General features: G+C 35.0%; 1 protein-coding gene across 1 annotated transcript; it reads left to right on the top strand.

The window, feature by feature from the left end:
* The first annotated feature begins 2,879 nt into the window (after nucleotides 1-2,879).
* LOC131146212 (wax ester synthase/diacylglycerol acyltransferase 11-like) lies at nucleotides 2,880-10,979 on the top strand. The gene is made up of 7 exons (XM_058095631.1): nucleotides 2,880-3,351; nucleotides 7,768-8,343; nucleotides 8,458-8,524; nucleotides 9,491-9,600; nucleotides 9,960-10,166; nucleotides 10,404-10,541; nucleotides 10,648-10,979. The coding sequence occupies exons 1-7, from the start codon at nucleotides 3,073-3,075 to the stop codon at nucleotides 10,816-10,818; spliced, it is 1,548 nt and encodes a 515-aa protein (XP_057951614.1). The 5' UTR covers nucleotides 2,880-3,072; the 3' UTR covers nucleotides 10,819-10,979.

Below are 10,979 nucleotides of genomic sequence, written 5' to 3'. Positions count from 1 at the left end.
ACCAGAGCAGAATGTTGGTTTGAGAAGTTTAGGTACCATCCCAAAATCAGGACAAGTAGGTTATTCTAGGGTTTTTATAGTTATCAGGATTTTCTGAACTTAGATTTTGTATAAGATGAAAATATACTGGTGTTTGAGTTGATTATTAGGGTGTTTTGATTTCAGGATTTGGGTTTCCAAACACCAAAGGCATGAGTTGAGGATCCCAGCGGGTGTTTTCTTAGGAACTCAAGTAATGTTGACAAATAATTAGTAGTTTGGAATTATATGGATAAAAGAAATATGTGAGCCTGGGAAAAAGGCGAGTATCGCTATTATTCTGAGATTTGGTTGATTGAATTAGGAAATGTATATTATTTTAGGATTTTGTGTTTGGTACGCTGTGGGCATGAGGATAAAGTTGCAATTAGGTCTCCCAGTCAGTTAGATAAGGGAAATATGCTATACTAGTAATTTTAGGAATTTTATTAGCAAAATGTATGTATTTTGAGATATGAACTCTGTGTGAAATTGTGAGTTTTCAGGGGATATTTTACATATTATAAATTATTTTTTATTGTTAGGAAAGTATAGATTACAGTACATGGATTTCTTATTTATTTAATTGTGTGGCATAAGTAATTATCAGTTTAGTACAGAATTTACACAATTTTCAGAATATCATGATTTAAAGTAAACACGCGGAAATATATTTTTCACTATTTACAGAATACCATGATATACAGATTTCAGAACCATAACATTTAAATATTTTAGTTATTTATATATTTCAGCTTACTTAGATATTACAGTTTATCCAGATCAACTTTTACAATGTTATGATTATTACAGTTGAAATAGAAACATGGTAAAACAGTTATATATATAGAATAGTATTATATAGTATCAAACCCTGATGGATCATATCAGTTCTCAGAGTACGGTATCGTAGCTATTTCAGATCAGAGTGTAACCACATATCTCAAATAGTGTGTGGATTTATCAGTAGTCGATCGTGCCTTGGGAGGTAATGCAGACTCCTTGGTAGTCCGGGTTGAGGTGACCGATCTGACTAGAGAGATTTAGTTGACTTATCCTAGTAGGTCAATCAGTGTTAAGTCCCACCTACGAGTTGCACAATGCTGTCATGAGGAGGTTAAATCATGACATACATCCATCTAGGGAAGTTTTCACACACACACACACACAATATATATATATATATATATATATATATATATAGATTTTCAGAAAAACATAAGATATATTTATAATTTCTAAAAGTATGATTAAATAGAAAGTTCAGAAACGGTTGTACATTAAGCTACATAGGCGTGAGTTATATTGTATGCTATTTTATATGTTACCTCAATTTCAATTATTTATCAGTATATTACGCATACTAACTCTGTTGCCACACACTGGTAATAACATATTTCGTCTTACTGAGCATTGTCTCATCTAAGTAATTTAACATTTTTTAGGTGATCCAATTAGACAAGCAGATTAGGCTCGAAGATAGAGAGAATATTTATACTACCCTGTTAGGAGGGTAAGTATTTTGGGGAGTGTGTTTATTAGTAGCATCTAAGAGGTCTGGTGGGGGATTTTTGGAAAGATGTATATGTATATATGGTTTAGGAAAATACTAAATTCTGGTATTGTATTTATAGTATTAAGATTTTATGTTTTTCGCTGCATAGATAAGTTATTGTATGTACAGGGATTCCTCGGGTGCCACTTTGGGACCAAGATGTTATAGTAGGTTATAGCAGGGGTATTAGAATAATATGATTTTATACAATATATATATATAAATGGCATAAAATTTTTAGGTCGTTACACCAGTAATCAAAACCAGTTTATTATGAAAAGTTGTTCTCATGCCATATGGTTTGAATGTTAACCATACTGTTATATGCTATTAATAAATAATATAACCTACTCACATTGGTTTTTCCTAATTATGAATTATAAACAAAACCATCATTTTCAATGCCTAAATCGTTCAGAAAATAATATATATATACACAGGTTCTTAAACTCGAATTTAACTAGTTAAAAAATTTATAAAAGCTGGTATAACTTATTCCCCTTACCTGTCCCTCGAAGTTTTGCCTAGAACAACCAGGAAAACGGAACCCACAAGTCGAAAAGATGAGAGACACCACCGGAGAGTGCGAGAGACTTTCGGGTGAGCTCGGGAGAGTATGAGGAACCCGTGAGAGAGAAAATCTCGAAACCTTAATTTTAGGTGAGAGAAGGGAAATGATTTTCTAAAAAAACAAATGAGCTAACAACTATATATAGGGTAGTGGCCCCGCATGAAACTGTTGACGGTTTGACCTTAACCAAACCATATTCCTCCGCATTTAGCTCCCGATATCTTGCATTGCAAGAAAATTGTCGACGGTTTTGTCCTTTTCCAAATCATTTTCTTCTTTTCTTTATTTTTCTCTTTTCTTTATTTATTTTTCTTTTATTTTTGAGGTTTGGGTCTCTACAAAAAATCTTTATAATCATCACGCATTTATCATCGCGGGACGTTATTTAGCCAAACTGTATCTTACTTTGGGTCAAGCATTATTCACATAAATAACTCCGCACAAAACATCTATATATTTTTAGTTAAATTAATTTTTCACAATAAAGGTTACTTAGGCAACGTATTATTTAGATCAATTTAACTGAAAATACTAAACAAACCGAGTAGAATAGTATAACAACCATATAAATAATATTTAAATAAAAGAGATCTAAATAAATTTTAATATATTTTATTATTATTATTTTATTAAAATGCCCAGTTCACCCAGCACTGCTGCGCTTCTCCAATGGTGCCATAGTGCTGTGCGTGTATATATATATATATATAATTGTATGTTTTTTATATTACACACGGGTGCCGGGCCAGGCCGGGCGGGCGTTATTCATCCCAACTCGAGGGGCATTTCCGTAACCCCTTCCCATAAAAGCCTCACCTCGACCGGCTGTCCAAAGCCGACACCGTGGGGGAAAAGCGGCCCCCGACAAAGCCCCCTCAACTTTGAACAAAATTACGATTCTCCCACCATAAAGCAACCGCAGCTCGCGATGGAAATGGAATCATCATCGGGCGAGCCTTGGGGACTCAGAAGCCTCAGGCTGAGAAAGCCGCCTACTGACGGCGATTCCGCCGGCGGATCCAGCGCCGGATATGCGGCGGAGGAAAAGGGAGAGCCGCTGAGCCCGGCGGGGCGGCTGTTTCACTCGCCGAACTTCAACTGCTGCATCGTGGCGATCATGGGGTGCCGCACGGAGATCAACCCAGTGGTGATAAAGGCTGGGCTGGTGAACACTCTGCTCAAGCACCCCCGCTTCTCCGGCAAACTGGTGAGAAACTGAAAGCGCTCTGGAACTTTACCATTTTTAGATGCAAATGCTTTGTTTCAGAAACAGTTTGATTTTTGGAAACATTTTTAATTTGTTTTTAATATTTCGGCTGTGTTTTAAATTTTTACAGAGTTTATGTTCTCAACTCCAGGATTGAACCTTGAAAACTAACAATTTTAGAATTTATTTGAAGAGTTAAATCCTCAGTTGGTGAATTGAATTTTAAATACATTTATGTTTTATCATTTAAAAGTTTTGAGTAGAATTTATGCATCTTAAATATAAACTTAAATATAATTTTAAAATTGTAACCATATAAAACTATTTAAAATGTAAGCATTCCTATTAAAAAAAGAAAGAATCTACGACGGAATGACGCGGTGAAAGGCATCAGAAGGAGCATGGAGGTTCAATTGTAAAAACACCTAGCCAATGGAACTCATGTAATAAAAAAAAAAAAAAATCTAAGATTCTAAATATGTTTTTTTGATTAAATTATGCTATTAATTTTAATATAAGCAATGTAATATATATATATATATATATATTATTTTACTAGTTATTTTAACGAATTTTTGTGATAATTATAAAAAAAAAAATCTAAGGGTAACGTATTATATTTCAACACTCGTGGACGTTTCTGAAAATTTTATTTTTAAAAAAATTATGCAATAATTATCTTTAAATTTTTATAGCGATAAATGAAATTAAATATTGTAAAAATAATTATCTTTACTCAATTTGTCAAAAAATGAAAAAATATTAATTATTACCGCACATACATTTTTAACAATTTGATGAGAAAATTTATATTAATTTATTAAAATGTTAAATCATATTTAGATTCCGAACAGGCTTGTGAGTAACAATTTTTAACTTAAGTTTTGAATCTTGGCATGTTATTTTTTTGTGCGCACTCATTAAAATATTACGAGAACTACATAACCCACTAAAATGCGTGTATGATTTATATGGATTTAAGTATTAGCATGTTAATTTATACTTGATGATTTTAAATTTTTCCAGAATAATTGATTATTTTATTAATTATTATTTTTTTCCCATTTTTTGACTGTTGTTGCAATTGCGATTTAATTAAATTTTACATTTTTTAAGATATTAAAATAGGTATTAAATAAAGAATTTTATAAATGATTATGCACATACTTTAATTTGCACTCCATAGTCTCATTTCATGGGAAGATATTTTAACATTTTAGGAAATTATTGTGAATTTTATAAATATATAATAATTTGTAAAATCGAGACATTTTAAACCAAACAAAGAGAAGAAAGAAAATGACAGCCCGATGTACAAAACTTTTGTATATGTGTGGTTCAGGAAAGGGATGGATCACATAGCATGCAATTTTACATTATATTTTTGTAAGTGAAGAAAGTATCATCAGTCCTTCTCTTTTTTTTTTGTGTTAGGGAAAGCTCTCCACCCCAATATCCAAAAAAGCCTCACCATAAATGAATAGGACAAAGAATTGAGAATCACAATATACAAAGAATTGAGAATCACAATATACATATGTATATTGTGATTGTGATTGTATTTGTATTCTATGCAAGTGGGATTTTATTTATTTATTTACTATGAATTTATTGTATTTGTATGAAAAATATTAATGTAAAATAATATAATTAATGCATTGTAAATTTCATGAGCTTACCCTTTTTTTATCATTAAAAATGAGTGGAATTATGATTGAAACTTGATTGGGTAGATAGGTCAGTATGAAATCATCTCAGGTTGGATCAAGATTTTATTTGGAAGGGAATGTTAAAATTTATTTATTTTATATTTTCTTTGACATATCAAATATCATTAAAAATAAAATTTTTTATTAATTAATTTATTTTTTTTTCACTTTCCCAATAAACAAATATGAAAAAAATAAATTTCTTTTTTTTGTAGTTTTTTTTTTTTTCCTAAATGGGGTCTGAGATCCCTTTGAATGAAGAATTACCTTTAACAAAGAAAAAATTAAAAAAAAAAAAAGAAAAAAATTTATTTGCCACTGTATTTTCTCTCAATATCTTATATTTATTTAAAATAAAAAATTATTCTAATATAATTAAAAATTAAGAAAAAACTATGGGTATGGGCTGTGATGAGAGGTCAATTGCAGGGCCACAGTCCACGGACCATTCTTGGTTTGCTGGTGGCTGGATCTACCTGTGTTAAATGACCACTCTACCCTCGTTCTGGGCATAGGTAATCTACCCGACATGAGGACTTTCTCGTAATTTCAACTCTCCTTTCCTTCAATAAGTAGGTTGAACATCATTCATTGTTCTTGGCTATTGTCAATGGGGTGACTTGGAAGGGGTTGCCAGTTTGCATTATTATTTTAATTTTTATCCTTTAATGCATATAATGCTATCAATTAATAATTTTTTTTAAAAAAAAAATCCGGGAAAGGAGGAGGCTTGTTTGGATTCTTTGGAAGAAGTCAAATGCAGGCCTCTTGGCTGTCCATGTGCAGGAGAAGTCAGCTTTTCCTACACCTAATCTGATTGTCTGACTTGTGTATTTCTTCATTGTATTTGTCATTTTTAATATAGAAAGAAAGAGGAATTTTAAAAATCCATGTTCTATTTTCTCGTGTTTTCTTCTCTGTTAATCCTATAATTAGCTCGTGTTTACAGCAAATAATAAGGATGATTAGAGAAGAACCCAAATCAGATTGTTTCAACTCATCAAATAAATGTACTTGATTTCTTCTTTTTATTTTTTGCTGGCCATCATATATGTTTGACTTCATTCAAAACTTTTTGGCGTAATCTTATTAGGAGCATACCCAAGAAATGCCTGATTTCTTAAGCAAAATATTTTCCCCATCTTTCTTGCTTGCTGAGAATGACTTTTTTTTTTTGGGAACAAGCAAGCAGCAATTTTACTTCAGAAGGGAAAATCCAAAGACCATATACAAGATGACTATTTACAGCAATTACACAAAAGCAAAACAGCAAAGAAAACCAGCCCCTACTCAATACTACAACACCTAAGCTTTAGATCCGATCCAGAGAGTAGACAATCAGTTGTTTCTAATAGCTGTCTGACTAAAAAACAAATGTTTTGGAATAGCTTGCTTAAATCAAACCACTCCATACCAAGGGCTAATAGGACTCCTCCCCCTAATGGCCTCCCATGCTAAACTCAGTGCAAACCTACCTGATTCGGATTGTTTCCACCACAGTATATCCTATTCCTCTGCATTAGGCTGCACCGTAGTTGCGTCAATCATATTCGTTACACTTTGAATTTTTCTTCTAGGCCAATTCCAATGGTTGGTTACCACAAATGAAGATGTTAAGTGTGCAAGACTTTGTAATCCCCAACTCATTTTGAATAGAAGGGTCATAGTTTTTTCAATCAAGGATCTGTTCAAGTGCCAATTATAAAGTAACAAGTCAACTGGTTTGCCATTACCCGCTGTTGGCTGCATGTTTGGGTAAGTCCTTCTTCCGTGCCTGAGAATCACCTTCCATATGTAGGAATTGCAAGAACTGTTTAGAGTGGCAGATATTCCAAATCAGTTTCAAGATAGTGGCAGAATTCCACGTTTCAAACCCAGAAACACCGTCTTCAATTGGTTAACACTCATCCCTCCATTTCGCCTTACAAACATTTGTGTTCCAATCGTTGCCTTTGTAAGAAAAGAAGAAGATAAAGCTGCTGCAGAAGGTGTAAGAGCAGAGAAAAGAAAAGGCAAAGCTGCTGCAGAAGGCACTGAAAATTGTATTAATTTTCTGTGTGTATGAACTGTACACAGGCTTGGTTATTTATACAGGGAAAGGGAAAACAGAATGCAACAACCAAAGAATATTCTAACAAGAAGTAAAAAACAAATTGAATAATTACAAAATGGTACAAAGACACCTCAGCTGTGGATGGGGCTATTATGTAAATTCCCTGAATTAGCATCACATGAGGCGTACCCAGCTGGTGTAGGCTATGGCTGAGTTGCAGCATGGGCATGGGACTGCTCTGATAGCCTTTCCATTAAAAAGCTTTGAACTTCTTCTCAAGCTCCTTGACCACTGAGTTTGGAATATGGATGGTGTAGGCCCAATCTGGGTGATAGCTCTTGGAGAATCTTCTAATTAATTGGATTCTGAATGCATAGGAGAGAAATTTATACATCCAATTGTTTATTCTGCCTGCTACTTTCTCCATCAGAATTTCACAATCCATGGCACTAATTTTCTTGGGGCTTGCTGATAATAACTTGCTTTAGTTTACTTCTGCGTTTTGGAAAATTTGCGAAATATGAAGTCATCTTAAGCAGAGTTCTTTCCTCTTCTTTTTTGTATATATATATTTTTTTTCCATTCCTTCTTGTCTTGTTTATTAGGTGTTACATTAACTTGGCTGCATTTTTTCAAATATTTGTGTAACAAAAGGTCATCGATGGTAAAAAAGGTGGGAAGAAGAGATGGGTTCGGACAACGGTGAACTTAGATGACCATATTACTATTCCAGATTTAGACCCCAATGTAGATGCACCAGACAAATTTGTTGAAGACTATGTCTCAAATCTTACTAAGATCCCAATGGATCTCTCGAAGCCGTTATGGGAACTCCACATCCTCAACATCAAAACCTCAGATGCAAATGCTGTTGGAATTTTTCGGATTCACCACTCAATTGGTGATGGTGTGTCCCTTATATCTGTCCTCCTTGCTTGTACTCGGAAGACATCTGACCCAGAAGCATTGCCTACTATTCCAACTCAGAAACGGGCTGGTTCTAGAAGTTCATGTGGGTTTTGGCAGTTCTTAAAGATTATATGGTTGGTGTTTAAGCTCTTTTGGAACACATTTGTGGATGTTTTGTTTTTTGTAGCAACTATGATTTTTTTGAAGGACAAAGATACACCTATTAAGGGTGCACCCAATGTCGGTTGGACTGTTAAACGGTTTGTGCACCGAACAGTTAGCCTCGATGAGATAAAGCTGGTGAAGAATGCCACAAATGCGGTATGTTGATAAAATTTTTGGGCATAGACATGCCTGCCAAAAAAATTAAAAAACTCAGTTAATCGCAGCCATTACTTTCCACTGAATGTCTCCTTCATGTGGTTTTTTTCTCAGACCATTAATGACGTTATATTGGGAGTAACACATGCTGGTCTTGCTCAATATCTTAGTCGGAGATATGGTGAGTTTTTATTCTTGAATTGATTTTTCCCCTGATTCATCTGTTCATTGGATGGTATTCGTGCTGGTCATACATGCTTGATATTGAGTAGAAGGGCAATCTAAGTTGAAGGAGAAGTCTTTGATTAATGACATTCCTGGGCATAGTAGTTTTAGTTAGGCTCGCCTATCTTCAAACTTATTAGATTACCAATTTACCTAAAAGTTTAAGTTGTTAGGTTGTGACCAACAATGTATATGAAGTTTTAACACCCCCCCACATGTGCAGTTCAGCAGCACGTGGATAGATAAACAAACAATAAATTTTTAAATACCACATAATAAATGTGGACAACAAGACTCTTGAGAATTCCACTTGTGAGCTTGTCCCACATTGAAAAATTTGAGTGGATGATGGGTGCTTATATACATGGTTGGACTCAAGACCCAATAGGTTTAAGCTTTTGGGTCAAGTTGGTGTTCATTCATGTGTATCAAGCCCACTCATGGGCTCCTCCAGTCCTAACAAGTGGTATCAGAGCCAACGGTTTGTAACTTTGGGTGAGCGACATGTAAAAGTTGAGAAGTGAAGCTAATTCTCCTAACATACTAACAGTTGAAGGACCAAGTGTGTCGTCGAGGCCAATGAGGATCATCTAGGTTGGGGATGGATCTGAATAGGGTCAAGACGTGAGAGGTAGGATTGGTTCGGAGGCACATGGAATGCAATCCGACGCATGTAAGATGCCAGTGGTAAGGCCCACTTGAACAGCTATTGGAGAATTGGGCTTACTCCCAGAAGGGAGATGGTTTCCGTTCAATAACAAAACTCTTTTTTGATAAGACACTAAATGAACTGTTTTTCCTTATCCATTTTCCTTTGTGGATGACAATCAATCTTTGTGTTCATTCAGTTTGTTCAAGTGGTTAAATTTACTGTTCTGATCTCCCCCCCCCCCCCCTCCTCTTTTTTGGTTGCATTTGGCAGGCGAACGAGAGAGTAATAAGGGTGCAGCTAAGAAGGGGAATAATCTCCCAAAACGTATTCGCCTCAGGTCAGCCCTTCTCGTTAACATCAGACCATCTGCAGGGATTGAGGTGAAATATCTCCACTTGTCTTTTCACTATATGTCCCCTTTATATTGTTGGAAATTTTCCCAAAGTGCATGTACTGAATAAGTTGTTCTTTTGCACAAACATCCATTTCCTATCTCTGCTTTTTGCTAATTTTCTTCAGCCAGTTCCATTAAGTTCTGAATTATTTTCATGCTGAAAATTTTATCGAAGTTATTTCAAAGATGTCTCTGGGTATGATGCAAAAAAAAAAAAAGTAAATAGATAAATAACCTCCCATGCTTGTGTTAGAAGTTGATATTTTTTCTCGAATTTTGATAGCATGGAAGTGATATCAACTCCCATGCCTGACCACTAACGTTGTCATTTGATTAATTCAACAGGAAGTTGCTGATATGATGATGAAGTCCAAGTTCAAGTGGGGTAACTGGATTGGCTATATCTTACTCCCTTTCCCAATTGCTTTACAAGATGACCCGTTGGAGTACATTCATCGGGCAAAAGCAACTATTGATCGGAAAAAGCTCTCACTCGAACCCATTTTGACATACACAAGTGCTAAGCTATTACTCAATATATTTGGAGTAAAGGTATATTGGCCCTTTCTCCTCTTGCACACACAAACACCACCCATACGTAGACACAGATGCCCATGCACATACAGACAGAGGAAGGAGAGACCCTTCACTTCAGTCTCTCCCTTTTTGGTCTCTCGTACTAGTTTGATCATTTGACTCCAAAACTTATCTTTATGCATTCTCATCGGTTGAAAGTAAAATGAATTTTGAATTGGTGCATTTTTTTTTGGTGGGGTCAATGGTTGACAGGTTGCTGCAGCTCTAATTCACAGAGTTCTATCTAACACTACAATGTCATTTTCAAATGTGGTTGGTCCGGTTGAGGAAATTAGCTTCTGTGGCCATCCTTTGGCTTACCTTGCTCCTAGTGTTTACGGGCATCCCCATGTAAGTAGTCCTCTAGAACTCCTTTACCCTACACTGAATAATAACTTGTCCTTGATTTTCATTGTCAAGAACCGATCCTAATCACCTCATTATTTCTTTTTTGCAGGCATTGACGGTCCATTTTCAAAGTTACATGAACAAGATGACCATCGTTGCAGGAGTTGATCAAGACGTGATTCCCGACCCGCACAAGCTTTGTGATGATTTCGAGGAATCTCTCAAGCTCATCAAGAATGCTGCTGTGGAAAAAGGGTTGATCAAGAATGACATTCAGTAAGAGGGAGCTGTTTGTAGCACTTGTTGTTGTGACATTTCCTAGAATATCTCGAGTGAAAGAACAACTTTCTTTGTTTCCTTTTACTGTTTTGGTTATAGTCAAAGCTTCTCCATTGGCTGTATATCAGATTGCCAAAAAGATGGCTAATGTTCTTTCACTAA

The sequence above is a fragment of the Malania oleifera genome, chromosome 13, assembly GCF_029873635.1.
Source record: "Malania oleifera isolate guangnan ecotype guangnan chromosome 13, ASM2987363v1, whole genome shotgun sequence".
NCBI lineage: Eukaryota > Viridiplantae > Streptophyta > Magnoliopsida > Santalales > Ximeniaceae > Malania > Malania oleifera.
Note: the sequence above shows the minus strand (reverse complement) of the source record. Positions and strands in the feature narration are given on the sequence as shown.